Source organism: Gouania willdenowi, unplaced genomic scaffold, assembly GCF_900634775.1.
Source record: "Gouania willdenowi unplaced genomic scaffold, fGouWil2.1 scaffold_93_arrow_ctg1, whole genome shotgun sequence".
Taxonomy (NCBI): Eukaryota; Metazoa; Chordata; class Actinopteri; order Blenniiformes; family Gobiesocidae; genus Gouania; species Gouania willdenowi.
In genome coordinates, this window is record NW_021145258.1 from 2,971,727 (window position 1) to 2,989,927 (window position 18,201).

The 18,201-nt window shown below is 37.1% G+C and overlaps 1 protein-coding gene and 1 long non-coding RNA gene across 2 annotated transcripts; both read left to right on the top strand.

Moving 5' to 3' along the window:
• Positions 1–200: 200 nt before the first annotated feature.
• On the top strand, positions 201–597 carry LOC114461102 (uncharacterized). The gene is made up of 3 exons (XR_003673801.1): positions 201–232; positions 312–378; positions 448–597. It is a non-coding gene; the product is annotated as an uncharacterized LOC114461102 (long non-coding RNA).
• An 8,524-nt stretch (positions 598–9,121) lies between these two features.
• Positions 9,122–17,514, top strand: LOC114461089 (uncharacterized). The gene is made up of 6 exons (XM_028442928.1): positions 9,122–9,252; positions 13,006–13,317; positions 15,695–15,976; positions 16,047–16,190; positions 16,404–16,429; positions 17,413–17,514. The coding sequence occupies exons 1-6, from the start codon at positions 9,207–9,209 to the stop codon at positions 17,512–17,514; spliced, it is 912 nt and encodes a 303-aa protein (XP_028298729.1). The 5' UTR covers positions 9,122–9,206.
• Positions 17,515–18,201: the final 687 nt, after the last annotated feature.

Below are 18,201 nucleotides of genomic sequence, written 5' to 3' on the forward strand. Positions count from 1 at the left end.
ATTGTAATTTTCTTGACATTTTGCTGTCGTTTTCTGGAGTTCTGTATATTATTGTAGCAGTATTGCTGCTAGCAAGTTAGTCTGGCCTATTAACAGGGTGGGAGAATAAAAGGGATTGAGTTTCTTCCTCCAACCACTCGTTCCTCCCTGGCTTTTGCTCCTCCCCATACCTGACTCGGGCACTCCTGTTGCACGCTACCGGAACTGCGTGCTCTCATTGATTCTTAGATCGGTAGGTGTGCGACTCGCTCATTTTCAAATGTTTGATTGCCTGATCTTAATGATGGACTCGTGGTTATTACGCATTATAGGGTCATTTAATACCGACAGACGGTGGCGATCATCAGCCCCCCCAAACCTGACCTCGCCCTGCAGCGGGTAGGCATTGATTGTGGCTAATGTGTAGGCTACCATTAGCTGTGGTGATAACGTGTCTGTGTTAAACAGAACCGGAACACACCAGCCGCGCAGGACGGAGGCTCTGCTACCGGGGGAGGGCTGCCGGCGATCGGGACACGGGACCTGTTGGAGAAAGCTAAGTAGAACAAGGAACACTGCTGCTTCGCCTACTGCGTGTCCACGGGAACGCTTACACCCCGAGGCATCGGTAGCTTCGGCTGCTTTAATCGAAGCCGGTGCCCGGCTCGCACTCGGCGGCCCCGGCTGCGGCTGTTAGTGACGGGTATCGCCCGGTCTAGCTTCTGTGTGCATGACGTTGCGTGTCTGTGTCAGTGTGTAGTGTGTAGTGTGTGCATGCTTGCGTGTGTGTGTGACGTTTGCGTGTCAGTGTGGGTGTGTGTGTGTGTGTGTTTTGCCTAAGGGAAGATTCATCACTTGTGTGTTCTTATTGTTCGGTTTTGCATATTGTTTTTGTCAGATGTATTTGGTTAAAAAAATAGTTGAATGTTTTGTTTTCATGACAGAATACCCCCAACTGTAGACCTGATTTGTAAACCTATTTGTGTTTTCTTTTTGTTTATGGAATGTCCGCTCATATTGGTGTTTAAATTTGGTTATATTGTATCCTTACTGTGCTTCTCCTCTCGGCAGCCGCAGCAGTCATCGTGGTGGTGGGTCCGAGGTGGTGGTTTTTTTTCGTGTGCGGTGCAGTCCTGGTGTAGGCGTTTGGGCGTTTCCTCCCCCCCCCCACATAGTCATGAGTGTGTCACTTTAATTTGATTTGATTTATTTGGACCCTCCTCCCACGTTGATGGTAGGCCCGGTTGCTGCTGTATATAGTGAGCTTACTCTTTTATATGGACAGTTGTTTTTTTATTGTTAAAGAATAAACCATTGTAAGTTTTTCCACCAAGAACGCGTCTCTGTTCTCCATTGTACACGACCACCTGTGTGTCTTCTGTTTACCCCTTGACGGAAGTCTGTTTAAACCTAATTTTGAGGGGTTGGCGTTGCCATTTTTTTCTACCTAACGGGCGCTTCGCCTTATAACGCCACATTATGTTGTTCATATAACTTCCAACTTCATAAATTACAATTTTGTTTTGGGGGTCGCATGTGGCCCCCAGGCCTTCAGTTGTTTATGTCTGAACTAGACCATTCAGATGAGCAGAAATTTTATGTGTAGGAAATGTTCCTGTTTGAATTTGGTCTGATGAGTGTATTTTAATAAATAGATCCTGTGTAGCCTCATTGATATTTAATTTCTGTCAACAGAGAGTTCACCCCAACAAACTGTCAATGTACACTAACTTAATAGAGTCTGAGAGAAAGCAAAAATCCTCCACTTCTGATGAACCTCCCTTGAAGAATTCCACAGATTCCATCTCTGTCCCTCCATGGTGTATAACACAGACAACACTTGACAAGCTTGTGCTAAATTTTGTATGTGAAGCCAACCAACCATTTTCTTTGGTTGAGATACCGTCTTTTAATACTATGATAGAAACCTTGCAACCTCAGTGTACAGTAATGACAAGAACAATATTGTGCTGTAGAATACAGGAAGCTGCAAAGAACATGAAGAGCACAATCATCAAAAAGTTGAGCACTGTGAACCATGTTGCTACCACAACAGACTGCTGGTCTGTCAGCCAGTGTAGTTACTTAGGTGTCACCTGTCACTGGATAGACCACACTTCTCTAAAGCCTCGCACACATTTGATGTCCTTGCTGCAGCATTGGAGGTAATACATTCTGAGTACCACATCTGGGCAAAAGTAACCAAGACAACAACAGACAGTGGCTCAAACTTCCTGAAGGCTTTTCAATTATATGGTGTAGACGAGAAAGAAGACACAGTTGCTGATGGACAAAAGGAGAGGGACTCCATCCTTGATGATGCGTCAGAAGATTAAAGTGAGTTAGAGGTTGAGTATCAAAATGTGTCTGCTATTTTGGACGAAGACACCGGCCTTGAGTATCAACTTCCAAAGCACCAAAAGTGTGTATGCCATCTCCTCAATCTCAAATCAACTCTTGACACCACTGCTGCAGGAGCTAGCAACGAAACGTTCAGGAGACTGTCTCGGTCTGCTTTGTAAAATGCAATGCACTGTGGAATAAAACCAGCAGGTCAGCCATTGCTTTTGAAACAGTGGAACGTGAATGCAAATTCCTCTGACCCAATCAGACGCAATGGAGCTCCCTGTTCCTTGCTGTAGAAAGGCTTGTGTGCATCCAGAATGAGAAAGAAGAAAAAGCAATCCGACGTCTGCACAGCATTGAAAATAAAGATGTAAGATGGCAGGACTCGCATTGTTAAAAAGTAGAGTAAAACAGGTAAAACAGGTACAAGAAATCAATGAACAAAAACACACAGGTAAGTAAAAAACAGTCAAAAACAATAGAACAGGTGAGTACTGGGTTATATGGGAGTAATACACAGGGGAAACAGACATAACAGATTTTTTCAAGTCAAATGCAAGAGAACCTCTCACTGTGGTGATCAGAGCTTGAATGGCTGCTCCAATTATATAGGTCAGTTAACAAGCAGGTCTACCAATAAAATGTCCTCATTTGCATATTTTCTTTTTTCCCACGATTCTTGAAAAAATCCTTAAAAATCAACAGAAGGTCCTAGACACTTGAAAATGTACACACTATAAATCACAGCCTTCTGATGGTCCAAGGTTCAAGCTTCTACGACCTTTCCTAAAATAAAAACACACCAAAAACAGGTGCATCATTTTATTTGACCATTAAACTATTAATTACCTTCTGCGTCTGGGAGATAGTCTCTCCAGAAAGTATCAAAAACCTCCTCAGCAGCTCTCTTGTTGTTCCTTCTGGAGTATCTGTAAAGATCATCCATCTAATCAGTGTCAGTGTGTTTGACTCACAGCAGAACAGTGGTCGAGATTTGTCTGGATGACGCTGTATTTGGTCCAGAACCACAAGAGTTTTTAGTCTTTCACACAATATGTACAAACGTGGAATTTTGTACAACCCATACTTGTACACTTTAAATTGTCCCTTAGTTTTAGACAAACAAAATACATTTAGTGAAGCTAGTCTTACACCGTGTTAGATCAATCTCATGAGGAGTAATAATAATTTTAAGCAGTACAACAACTAACACTGAATACCTTTGAAATGGTCTTTGAACCCTGTGGATGACCTGAAACATAACAATGTACCAGTAGAACCCTGTCTCAGACATCCTGCATTGGCCAAGTAGTATAGCAAGAACACAGAACTTATTTGGGATTTTCCTGTGGGATCCCTGCATTTCTCCATGTGTTTTTCTGTGGCTCCAAAGGGGTCGACAAATAAAAAAAAATGTTTTCCTTTGGATACATTGCCTTGGAGGGAAGGTTTTTACTAATAATTTATTCTGTACGCAAACATAGAAACATTTATTTCCTTAATGCAAAGCCTGTAATACGACTACTGTTCAGTGGTTGCTACTGCATATGCCACCAATTAAAACATAATAATTGGTGATGTCAAGCTGTATGTAATAAAAAGGGTTGGTTTTTTAAGAAAAATGAAAATAAATAAATAATTGTCAGCCATACCCTTTGCATTGTTTTAGCCATGCCATCACAGATGGACGTCGTCTGAAATGTGTCTATTACAGTCACTGGCAACGGAAACTTCCGAGCTACTAAAGCAAGTAGGAACTCACTAACTGTATGAGGACGAAAGCATTATTGTGAATAAATAACATTTACTAGTCATTAAGCGTTTAATATGAAATAGTTACCTTGCCTGACTCTCCAGTTTCTGACCAGTTGCAAGTCCTTTAAAGTCTGCACTAAAAACTTTGTTTGGCCTAATCTTTGCTCATAGGATATGACCCTCGCTGCCCCAAATTACATTTTTAATTACAATTTATTGAAGCTAAAAGTCGTACCAGGAGTTGGAGTACTGCATGGCTCTGTTGGGTCCACAAGCTTCTCCACGGCGGCCACCTTTATTAGTTTTGCTGGAATGTGGTCCTCTGGTGTCTTAAAATGGAGCAGTTGGTCTACATTCCCAGTTGTCTCCCTTCTAAGACACAAGGCTCACCACCTTGCCTTCGATCTTCCCTATTGTGAAGGGGTCAAGCATGTCAATGTCCATTTTCTCTCCCTTCCTGTGCTCTGCCCCGATCTTTTTAAAAAAGACGTTGCTATCTTGAAAGTTGTCGTCCAGGCTCTTCTGCATCTTGTGGCACTTTGATGTTTTCCTGGACCAAACTGTGAATTGCTGGTTGGATGTGTAGACCCTCGAAAACTTCCTCGCTAGCAACCAGCCTTTCTATCTTCTCTGTGGTAACCTAGATAGTTAGAAACAATATTATTCATAAACAATAAGAAACAATCCATTCAAGAAGCACGCTTACTACTACTTTACGTGCTGTTTTAATCATGCAGCCCCATACGTCAGTGGAGAGAGTAGACAGGAGTCCAGAATGTCTTGTGTTGAAAAGGTTTATTTACTTGATCAAAGAGAAGTGAATGAATGATCAGTACACATTATGTTCTGATGCTCCCTTCAATTCTGAAGTGTCTGTCCTCTGAGGAAAGCACACAGACAATGCCATAGGTTTGAGTCATGCCCAAATATGGGCAGGTCCAACACATTTACAATATACAGAATTTAGTCTACTGGTCTATAGACAAAACACTGCTTAGATGCCACTCAGGATCTTTGTCCTCCATTTAGGGCTGGGCGATATGGCCTTTTATAAATACCGCGATATTTTTAGGCCATGTCACGATACACGATATATATCTCGATATTTTGCATTACCCTTGAATTAACACTTTGATGCACAAAATCACACCAGTATGATGATTCTATATGTCTACATTAAAACATTCTTGATCATACTGCATTAATATATGCCAATTTTAAACTTTCATGCAAAAAAGGGGATATCACAACTAAGTCAAAGTTGACATAACTGTATTTATTAAACAGTGAGTGGCTCAAACATAAAATTGTCAACAGAAAGTGCACGTTTTGTGCAAAATTGTCACAGAGACATTTCAAAACAAGACATTAGTGCAGGATGCAACTCACATGGCATTTCAAAACACAAAATTAAAGTGCACTTTTTGTACATAATGCCACTACAATATTTTAAAACAAATAGTGCCCTTTTGTGCATGTTGTCATTAAGATGACATTTCAAAAAAAAAATCAAAAAAAAAAAAAAAAAAGTCCGCGAGTTTAACGGTATGGTCATTTTCAACACCGCACAGACTACAAGCCGCGATATATCGAGTATATTCGATATATCGCCCAGCCCTACCTCCATTTAACATAATATCACACTTTTGACCCCAGTGACACATAATATCACACTTTCGACCCCAGTGACCTTTACCCCAATCAGGGAGAACAGTCAAACGTACTTGGCTATTAAAACATTTCTGATTCTGATTCTGATCTAAAATTAAAAACACATTAAAGATGTGAATCTCTGCATTCATTTTCAGCCACAGGATAACATGATCACTATACTCAATCTATTACACATAGCACAACATTTTGAAAGGAAATTATTGGTGGAATTGTCCACCAACTTGTTCAAACTTTCCACACATTCAGTCATCATCCGTTTTCTGGTGAAAAATGGTGTAAATGTGTGATATTGTCCTAAAACATGTATATGAGGCTTTTCTGAGAGACAAAAAGAAACGGGTCAAATTGATTTTTCCATTTCAGAACTTGAATTCTGTTTTTTCCTCTTTTTTTTTTTTGCGATCACGGAAAATCAGAGGCCCTACATCTGCAGCTGCTCACTCACAGTTTTCTTGTGCTTATATCACATGACTGCACTGCATTTTTAATCTGTTATTGTTGAAAGAATTCTCAATTTTTCTAAATTCCTGCAATTTCTCACAAACAAATCCTCAGAATTCCTTTAAATTGCACAATAATTGGAGATAATGTCGCTGAATTGCTCATTCTTTTCTGCCTATAATTTGCGGCCCACTGGAGATCAAACCTTTTTGGAACTACAGACACTATTTATCAGCAGATTAAAAAAAAAAAAAAATCAAAAATCAAACATTAACCAGTGATTACATCATAATACTAAAGCAAACACTCACCAGTTTGTGTTGCTCTGATTGCTGTTTCCCTGTAAATGAAATGCATTAGTCTCCTTAGCTCAGTGGTTCCCAATCTTTCTTGTCCCAAGTACATGTTACATTTTCACAACTCATGTGTACCCCCTCTTCATATAATAAGTACCCTCTCCATAATTTCATATGCTTTTTCATTAGTGGAACAGTGGACTCTCCTAAACCTCTAAATGGGTCTTAAAGGTTGGTTTCCTACGGCTTTATCTACTAATTCAAAACAATGAGTGTAATCTAAAGTGAAATTCATATTTTTTTTTTAAAAATTACCAATGCAACTTTTATGTAATTACTTCAATAGTGAGTAAATGTGGCCTCCAATGTCAAATGAAGCAAATTATTGTCTAATATTGTCACCATTGTGATAAAATGGCCTCTACAGCATAAACATAATCCTGTTTCAATAAATTACAATACAATATAGTGGTTTATTGAGCAATAGTCCTGTTAATTTGTGGTGAATTTGTCCAAAAAATGGCCTAAAAAAAGAACATTTTCTGATCATTTTTAAATGAATTGTTCAATTATTCTGTGTACCCCCTGTAATGTGCTCCTGTAGCCCCAGAGGCACACGTACCCCTGTTTGGGAACCACTGACTTAGCTGATGCTTCAGTTATCACAGTTTTATTTGTAATGCTTGAAAGTAATTAGTTAATGATTATCATTATATCACTGATCGCACCAAAGTGTCAAGTTTACCTCAGATGTTTCTTTTGAAATCAAAAATCCAACAAACGTGGGTATTTTTATTAAAGTCACATTTATTTGTTTAAGGAAACAAATGATGTTGACTAAAGGGTTGATCCTCTGCTCGCTGCTGTGTTTAAGGGACTTTGTCTTGTTGTTGTAGCGTCGTCCTCCTGAGTATTCTGTGTAAACTGCACTTGCAGAACGTGCTTGTTTCAAGTGTCTCTCCAATAACTGGGAAGCAGCCAGTCAGCCTCTGCTGACTGTTCACTCCATCACAGATGTAATGGCCATATTCAGTCAATGTTCCCAGATGACTTACAACGCTGACCAGAGAATATTTAACCGATTTTCTCTCATTCACGCAAATTTTCCAGGAATCTCTAGAATCTGTGAAAAATCAACAGCTCCATTGTTCTTTACTGTCTTATGATTTTGGACAGAAAAGCGTGTCAGCTGTACAACCAGCACGTTAGGAAGGGATTGGAAAAAGTCTTTCTGAGAAGACTCTTTGAACCTTCCAACAGTTTCCTCTGTCAGGCCATCCAGGAGACACTTGTCTAGTGAGGTGTTGGCCTTCACAGTCTGAGTCATAATGATGAAGTTTTCAACAATGCTTGACTTTGAACCACATCTCAAGCAGGTTCTGGTGTGCATCATATTGAAACTGAAGTGAGCATCAACTGGACACAAGTAATCTATCTGACCTTGGTTGCTATAGCAATGCTATCAGAATGCCTCCTGTTTTCCCCAAAAGGAGCAGACTCACTGCTTACCCCTATCTCAAGGGGAGACTGTGTCTAAACCCAAGGTTTGGTGTGGCCTTATCATGACCACAAAGCCTAGTTTAACCCAGTGCATATTAACTATGGAAAATTCCCTAACACGTGCTGCTTATAGTAAACAAACGATCAAACAATAGCTTGGCATCTAATGCCACTAGTCTCTCTCATAATCTTGAAATTAATAAACAAATAATGCAAACAATCAGCGCATAATGAGCTACACACATACCGACGCTGTCAGTTGCAGTTTTAGTTTCTCGCTGCTCAGCAGCCAGAGCAGACTGGCAGTAGACAGGTAGAAGTCTCTCCTGATAGGGGGACAGCAGCAGAGAGCATCAAAGGCAGGGATCAGTTTGCTTTGACTTGTAAAATAACTAACCTTGATATTAACTTTTTTATTTTTTATTTTCCTCATTTGAGATGTGGCTTGTGAGGGGGAGGGTGCAGAGCAGCAGCACCACCTCCACCCACGACTCACAGGAGCATTGCTAATGAGCAACTGGCGCTCTGCAAAAGGAAAGTCTTGAAAAATGGCACAAGTTTTGTTATTTTGGCTAAAAACTTCACAACAATTTAAAGACCAGTGAGAATGAAAATAGCTATTAAAAAAAGGAGGATTGGAGGGGGTCTTTAAAAGGGTTTTTAGAAGATTAAATTTAGTATTGTATTCTTGTAGACCTTGTAATGTTTGTCAGTCCTCATAAACCATAACCTGGTTTGTGTTTGTGTGTTACATGTAAACAGGCCTCATAAACACTGTTGGTCTCATAAGGTTTTCATTAAAACATTTTTTTTTTTTTTTTTTAATTATATTTTGGAAATGAAAACAATTATTCAAGAATCATAAATGTAGTGAAATGAGTGTAGACTGTTGGAATAATGTGACTGTTCATTATTGTCAGTGTCTCTGCTGTGATGTTCTGTGTTCGCTATAGTCGACTTTGTAATTTCCTTTTTTGGTGATAAAGTTGAACTGTTTCATCCTGTTTGGCCTTGTGTGTGTAGCACATTATTTAAAGGAGACGTTAGTTTAGAATCACTGTATAATGTGTTTTTATATTTTTATATGCATAAACCCCACCCATTTAAACTCCTCTTCCTCTTTTTATGACATCACTGATATAAGATGATATTTTTGCTCAGTGCACTCACAGATCAGAGTGTGAGGAAACATTAGAAACATTGATCTACAGCAGAATGCTTCTCCTGCAGCTCACTCTGCTCTTTGTGCTCGTGCTTGGAGGTAAACTTCTTCTTCTGTTGATGTTGTTTTATCATTTAACAGAGTAGATGCTTTGGATTTCATTTGTTTGAATGATTTAGTGATTAAAAAAAAAAACTATTCCTGTGTCAAAAACATATGGATGGTTAGAGAATATTGACAAAATACCATTTCATATCAAGTTTAAAGGCAAATTGTTATATGTATTTTAAAACAGAGCTCATTTTGAAAAAAGAAAAGAAAAAACTTAGTTTAAAGTTAGTTTTATTTCAGTCAGATAATAATGAACCCAAAAAGCTGAAATACATCAGTTTTACGTTAGAAAATTGAACCGACTCAAGTTGTGATTACTTTGATCAAATGAGTTTATTTCTTTGAACAAACAGTAGAAAATGATTAGGAGAACACAATGAAGGAGTATGGACCTAATTTAGGGCCACAGAATGAAAATTATAAATTTATGTTAAGAAGGTTTTTTTATTTGGAGCTTCCTCTTCTTCTTCTTTTAGTTTATGAAAAACTTTCAGTTTTTACATTTGTGGAAATCAAATGAAATAATGTATTTTAAAAACTTACAAAGATTAATCTGAAGGTATTGTGTGTAAGAGGAAATATGATTTTAAAAATGATGAAAAAATGCTGGTCGCTGTAATCATAATTAAGTTGTAATTGTAAATGACTTTCTGAGGATAAATAATAATTGTAATTGAATTGTATTTGGAAAAACTGCTTATGGTTGACTTTCTTTGTGTCTCTATGTTGTTCTGCCTGAACACCAGTGTGAGTTTAAAAAGCAGAGAAATGTGATGAAATCCGGTGCTGACGTTCTGGGCGTGCTCAGTGAGATCACCACAAAGAGGAACATCACAGATCTGAGGCTGAGGAAACATTTGAAAGAAATGTGATAGATCTGCACAGCTGTAATGCTCACCAAAAATGTCTTTCTCACCAGCAAAAGTAACGTTTCAGGCCTTAGCCCTTCATCAGACTTAGGAAACAGCTCTGACACACCTGCATATATACATGGGATGATTAGGTCACATGATCAGAGGGGGTCACATGATTCAATAAAAAACTATGAGACTTGTGAGATATATAGTATAGATGTTTTACATAATCGATCACATTTATAATTGCAGAGACTGTAAAACAGGTGTGAATTGGCACATCTAAAAAAGCAGTGAACCAGTGCAACCACAACATAGTGCAAAAATACCAGAATTACAAATATATTATGAATTATATAAATAGAATTATAAATACATTCATGAATATCAGAATTATAGATATATTATGAATAGATTATATAAATAGAAGGCCAGCAATTTTTCCAATTACAAATAAATTCCAATTATTTATTATCCTCAGAAAGTCAATTACAATTATGTTCTCAATGACTAAATTCTAATTACAAAGAATCAAAATGACTGAGCCTGAAATAAATAAGATAATAAAAGTTAACCTTCCTCTTGTGTTAGCTTTCTGTTAGCATCTCTAATGATAACTGGTCCTAAATCAGCTGTAAAATACACTAAAAACAAATATCAATCATCTCATTTATTTCATATCTATTGGTTACCTTGTTAGGTTTTATAATCAATGAAAATATAGGTTTTAATATTTTTGATGTGGGCGTCTGAGACTTTTATGTGTCAGTTTACCTTTAGATTTATATATTTTTTAATGGTAAAATGTGGTAAAGCTTGATATGAAACATATTTTAATAATTGTTAACTACATATGTGTAGAACTGTACATAGAACTGTAACATGGTTCCCCAGTTTTGTGTTAAATTATAATTGATAATTTTTATCGATTTTTCATGGCAATTACATTTACAAAGTCAATTATCTAAACTCAATTACAAATTAATTACAATTACGTCAGCAACAGATTTTTTAAAGTAAAATTACAATTATAATTACGCCATAATTATCATAAATTATCAATTACGCAATTACAATTATAATTGAGAATTTGAAGAACTATTTACTAGTGTTGTGTTCAAGACCGCACTATCCGAGACCAAGACTTGCCCGAGACTTTCGGGAGCCGAGACCGAGTCAAGACCAAGACCGAGACAAACCGAGACCAAGACCAAGACCATAAACATTTTTTTTTTCAATTTAAAAAAATAAATAAATAAATAAAATTATGGCAAGGTTCAACAGTTAAATAACATCTCTCTTTAATTTTAGTTTATTTTAAATACATTTGACGGACAAAAAAAAAGGTGCCTGCAAAAAATGAACTAAAATATTAAAACTACTACTGCTACTGATACATTCACAATTATTCTACATATTTGAAAACAAGATTTTTATGTCAGCTGAATGTACAGCAAGTGTTTAAAAGCATTTCTGCCAAGAAATAATGATTCTTGATTCTGATTCTTTCAGTTGTTCAGGTTTAACAGGTCACAGATTTCACAAGATAAGATTTTAGTTTGAAAAAGCCTTTACACAGGTTATTTTTATTAATTCACTTAGTTGATATAGTTTAATTTGGTTGCTGTAATATAACTGGATATTCAATTCACAAAGATTTCCAACTGTAACTGTAAAAGTGAAACTTTCTGAAATAAAACTAAAAACAAGTTGTCAGCAGTGTAAAAAACATAGAGCTACAGGTGGATGTGAAACTAAATAAAACAAACTCAAACCCTGGAAAAGTCATGTAACAAATTAATCAATAGTTATTATATATATATATATATATATATATATATATATATAATTATTATTATTATTCTGGATACAGTGGAAACAGAAACTATAAAAAATAATTATATTTTGAACCTGTTTATATTGTGGGGAACATATTATATACATACATGTAATTGGAGTCTAAAGTCACAAAAAATACACCACTTTAAAAATATTTAATATTATTTGAGTGCAACTCTGCGGCGATGACGCGCTGGTGACGACATAAACCAAGATGGCGGCGGCCCGGACTACAGCCGACATTATGTAATAAAGCCTTAAAAGACATGGATATAATGAAAAGAGTGGATGGACAGATGCATAAACATGCAGACTTTCACACGGACACACACGGACTTATTAAACACACACAAACTTATTAAACACACACGGACTTATTAAACACACACGGACCTCAGTAAACACGGTAAACGGAACAGGCTTCACCGCTCGGCTGGCACTAGGACCCAGAAACAGAGTAAGTGCGTCCCCTATCCAGCCTTCACAGGCTGTAATATCATCAGTTTATCATTTTACCAGTTGTTAGAGCTACTGTCTTTACCAGGGAGATAATATTTATTACTGGTGATTGTTTTCTGGAGTTTTACTGGGATTTTTACCGGTGATTAGTTCATATCTACCTTGCGCTCCGCCGTCCAAACTGACACCGTAGCCACACAGTATGAATGTGTCACACACGTCACTCAGTCACAATAAGGAAGGTTGTGGTCATTATACAGGGTGGATTAATTAATGAATAAAGGATTGTTTTATTCCGTTCTTCTCCGTGTTATTATCACATTATAAAAATGTTTAAAAATAGCAGGAATTAGTGCTGGTCTCGAACGGTCTTGATGGAAAATCCCGAGTCCGGGCAGCCCGAGTCCGAGACAAGACCGAGTCAAAATGCTTCAGAGTCCGAGACAAGACCAAGACCTTTAAAATTTGGTCTCGAGACCAAGACCGGTCTTGACCACCACAACACTACTATTTACAGTTACTGGAATTGACCCCATCCCTGTTTTATTTTATAACTTTATAACGACTGCTCTGTGTTTCTTTGCTGCAGGCAGCAGTGACTTCATCAACATCTATCACAGAGCTGGAGATGAGGTCATCATGTCCTGTAACAGTGTGAATTCATCTGAAACATCATGTTCTAGCATTAAATGGCTGTACTACAGATACATATCTACTACTGATACCATTGTTAGTGATGGACAGATTAATGAAGATTCACCTCAAGCTGCTAAACTGAGTCTGGGCCGTAGATGTTCTTTGACCATCACAAACATCTCCTCTGAGGACGCGGGACGTTACGGATGTTACTTTAGGAACACAGATGAACATGACACAAATGTGTATCTGAACATTTTAACACGTGAGTAACATGACATTATTGCAGCTGTTCATAAATTTACTACGACAATGAACAATGCAGAGAAAGTCACATTCAGACCCAAACAGATAAATATGATCTATGACTGAAGCTTTGAGGAATCACATGTAGAAACTCCACCAGTTCAACACACTCCAATGTAGGCTTTTTCCTCTACTTCCTAATCAATGATATCATAGGTTTTATTATTTTTGGTGTGGGCGTCTGAGACTTTTCTGTGTTACTATACCTCTTTTTTAAAATGGTAAAATGTGCTAAAGCTTGATATGAAACATATTGTTAACTACATATGTGTAGAACTGTACATAGAACTGTAACAAATGTTAAATTATAATTGATATTTTTATAGAACTTTCATGGTAATTAGGTATGGTTTTTCCTCTATTTTCTCACTAATTCTTTAGTTGAACAGCTCTAGGACAGATGCCAACAGTAGTTATTTTTTAAGTTTTAGTCACAAGTAAAGATTTAGCAGTCCTGTTTATGTTTGTTCCTGAAACTAAGCCCTCACGCAGGTGGCGTAGCAGAAGAAATTATGTCCAGACATTTGAGAGTCCTACATTTTTCTTCTTGAGCTGCTGAGATGGGCCCAGAACAAAGAGTGAAGCTGGTGTAAGACGTGATTGGCCGATTTAATCACAAGGCATTCCAGCCCCGCCCTGTAGGCGATTTGAGAGGGGATGAGGGGAGATGGTGTCTCAGTTATCATCAAAATGACCAAAATGTGTCTTTTTTGTCAACCTGTCATCCCTCCCTCAGCCTGGGCAAAGCAGTAAATGTTAAAGCTGCAGTATGTTGAATAGTGAGACACTCCCCTCTCCCCCTCCCTTTCTCAGCGTCAAGCTCCTGTATTTCTGAAGCTCATTTACAGCCAGGAGAAAGAACAGAGATTCACTGTCTACTCTGAGCATATTGTAATCCAAAGTGTTCTAAGATGATTATAGATTTTTGACCAAATGATGCCATAAAAAAACTTACATACTGCAGCTTTAAAGACCATCAGTTCTGGCCAGGGTTGGGGTCATTTCTAATTGTAATTGCGTAATTGATAATTAATTACAATTATGTCATAATTCTAATTGTAGTTTAAAAAAATGTTGCTGTTGTAATTGTAATTACATTGTAATTGAGTTCAGATAATTGACTTTGTATTTGTAATTGCAATGAAAATTCTATAAAAATTGTAAATTGTAATTTAACACAAAACTGGGGAACCATGTTACAGTTCTATGTACAGTTCTACACATATGTAGTTAACAATTAATAAAATATGTTTCATATCAAGCTTTACCACATTTTACCATTAAAAAATATATAAATCTAAAGGTAAACTGACACATAAAAGTCTCAGACGCCCACACTAAAAATATTAAAACCTATATTTTCATTGATTATAAAACCTAACAAGGTAACCAATAGATATGAAATAAATGAGATGATAGATATTTGTTTTTAGTGTATTTTACAGCTGATTTAGGACCAGTTATCATTAGAGATGCTAACAGAAAGCTAACACAAGAAGAAGGTTAACTTTTATTAGCTTATTTATTTCAGGCTCAGTCATTTTGATTCTTTGTAATTGGAATTTAGTAATTGAGAACGTAATTGTAATTGACTTTCTGAGGATAATAAATAATTGGAATTTATTTGTAATTAGAAAAATTCCTGGCCACTGTAATCGTAATTGACAACATTTACAACCATGACAACACACTACTCTCTAAATTTATTGTAAAAACTTTGTAAAAAATCTATATATATGTGTTATGTGTATATGTACATATGTGTAAATACATTTGCATTTCTGGGATTTATAAGTATATCTGTGGTTCTGGTATTGTTAAATGTATTCATAATTCTATTTATATAATATATTTATAATATATCTATAATTCTGATATTTATGAATGTATTTATAATTCTATTTATATAATTCATAATATATTTGTAATTCTGGTATTTGTATGTTGTGGTTGCACTGGTTCACTGCTTTTTTTGATGTGCCAATAACTGGTCCTAAACCAGTTATCATTAGAGATGCTAACAGGAAGCTAACACAAGAGGAAGGTTAACTTTTATTAACTTATTTATTACAGGCTAAGTAATTGTGATTAATTGTAATTGAACTTTAGTCATTGAGAACATAATTGTAATTGACTTTATGAGGATAAAAAAAATTGTAATTTATTGTATTTGGAAAAATGCTTGATACTGTAATTGTAAATGATTTGTAATTGAACATGGGTAATTAAAAACTTACAGTAATTGTAACTGAAAAATGTAATTGACTCCAACCCTGGTACTGACCACAAATATCACTGTTCATTTAATTATTTGGATTCTTTCACATTTTCCTCAGTCTCAGCAAAACAAAGCACTGATCCAGTGGGAGGAGTCACACTGACGTGCACTCTGTGGGGGTACGCATACCCCTATTGTGAAGAAGACAGCCTGAGATGGCTGGATGAGGAGAGAGATGAACTGAAGCAAGATGATGATGAAGTCTATTATAGTAGACAGATGAACTGTGTTTCTGATCTGATGATAACACATCAGATTAACCACAGCAGAAGATACACCTGCCAGTTTGTTATAAACAATGAAGTGAAGATTTCTGCTGACTACACACTTGTGTCTACAGGTAGGACGACCAATCAAATCTCACCTTTAACATGTAAACACTGTCTTTATATGTTCTTCATTGTTTTCAGCTCCAGTTGATTTAACGTCTGATTCGACTCCAAACAAGATCATCTTCATCCTCAACATTGCAAAGATTTGCCTGCTGATCATCCTGGTTGTTATTGTTACTACTGTTCAGATTAAATACAGGAGGAGGACTGGAGCAGCAGAAGGTGTGTATCTCTACAAAGATTTAGTTAAAAACCTATGACAACAGAACATAAAGGTCTGTGACTCAGAGAGGACAAACTATGAAAGGATAAACTCTTCTTTTCTGTTTGTTTGCTGCTGAGAATCATATCAACACTGTACGACTTTAGTTATAACATCAATAACCAGTTTTTGATTCAATTCCAATGACAGAAATGTCTTTTTTTTTGTTACAGATGCTCAAGATCAAGATTGTGTTCCTGTGAGTATATTTATAACCAACCAGCTTCTTACTAAACACACGTCAGCTCTCAGGAACTATTTAGGTTCTCAAATGTGGTCCAACAGCAGCAAAAGTAACCAGTGATTGTTTCCCAATACACAGAGTGGTTGATATGTGACTGCTCTAGGTTTAGACCTAAAGAAAAGAATCTGAATTATTAAACACAGGTGTTATGTACGTGGTTAGGAATATTAAAAGAGACAGCAGACTCGTGTATGAGAACATGAACTTTTTAACTTTCTTCTTCTTCTCTGCTATACAGTCAGCAACACAGCATCATTCAACCACAGCGACCCCTGTGGTGTAGCAACTGAAGACACAACATATTTCCCCTTTGTTTAAGAATGTTACTGATAACTAGGAAATAATCAATACCTGAAATCAAATAAGACTGACTGTAAATTAGTGTTAACTTCAATCTTCATAATTGTTTTTTCACTGCAATCACTTGTTAATATTAACAACATTACTCAGTACTACAAAATAATTATAAAGTAGCAACATAACCTTACAACTACAATTACAGTATCTCTTCCACTTGTAATTCACATCATGACAAAGTCATTTCACATTGTCTGGAATGTTTTTCCCTTTTTTTTTTACATCATTTTCTATTTCAATATTCCCCCCAAAGGCCATGAGAACAAATAATGTTTGTAATTGTTAAGCCAAGCAGGCTTATTTCTGAACCTCGTGGGTCTAGGCACGTTATCAAACAGTGGTGGTGCAAGTTCTGGCTCAGGGGCTGGGGCAGCAGTCATGGTTTTAATGATGTTCTTTGAGCTGTCTGGGACCAGAGAGAGATGAGATGCATTCCATGTACGACCATCCTACTTTCTTGGCTTCGCTTGCACGACGTGCACAGGAGATTGGGACTCACTGAAAGAGTCTGTACATGCATGATCGCAGCTTCCATATTAACTGATAAATCCATCCATATTTCCCTCTGTTTGCACCAACAGCTTCTCCCGTATTCTTGGGCTGCTGGCATGCTCAATGAGTTGGTCCTGGATCATCTCATCAGTATTCTCAGTAAACACACACGTCACTGCCAGCTCTCGTAGCCGTCGACTAGTCGATGACGTCACCAAGAGTCGAAGTCGAGCCGAGTGGCAGCCGAGTGCCGGTGTTGTGCCAAAATCCGTGACCCAAATAAATCTATGACAGCCGGTGGCAACAGTTCCAACCCCTGTGGCTTCTTGGCGAACATTTACTCCCCCTTAAACATGTTTGAAATTCTTCTCCAGTCTGCATTTACTTCACCCACCAGAGTGTCATGTTTAAGGGTGTGTAAATAGCTCCTTAACTCATTCAGTGCCAGCGATTTTCAAATTTTCTACCCCCTCAGTGCCAGCCGTTTTTGAGCATTTTGACTGAATTCAAAGACCCACAGAATATTTTCTACTATGACTATCTGAAATCTGACACCAGATTCTGAAAGATTGAAGCCTCTACTGTCATGAAAAATGACAGTAGAGGCTCGTTCCGTTCTTTTGTAATCAGCCGTTGAATAGAGCAAGTTTTACACAAATCTTCAGTTTCAGAGCAAAAAGCTGAGAAAACAGCCTTTTTGTAAAAAAATCCTGTCAGTGACTTTAAAGCTATTTTTTTTTTTGCTTTAGTGACAACATTGTTTCCTTATATAAAACACTGAGACCGGGCTTTTGATGGCAAAATTAGTATTATTTTGCTGTCTATGTCAGCGTTGAATGGATTTCTTACTGTATTTTGGCGTTCCTCCAACGTTCCGT

Coding starts and splice junctions, on each gene's coding strand:
- LOC114461089 (XM_028442928.1), top strand. CDS start 9,207: ATGCTTCTCCTGCAGCTCACTCTGCTCTTTGTGCTCGTGCTTGGAG. Junction 9,253..13,005: donor CTTTGTGCTCGTGCTTGGAG/GTAAACTTCTTC, acceptor TCTTTGCTGCAG/GCAGCAGTGACTTCATCAAC. Junction 13,318..15,694: donor GTATCTGAACATTTTAACAC/GTGAGTAACATG, acceptor CATTTTCCTCAG/TCTCAGCAAAACAAAGCACT.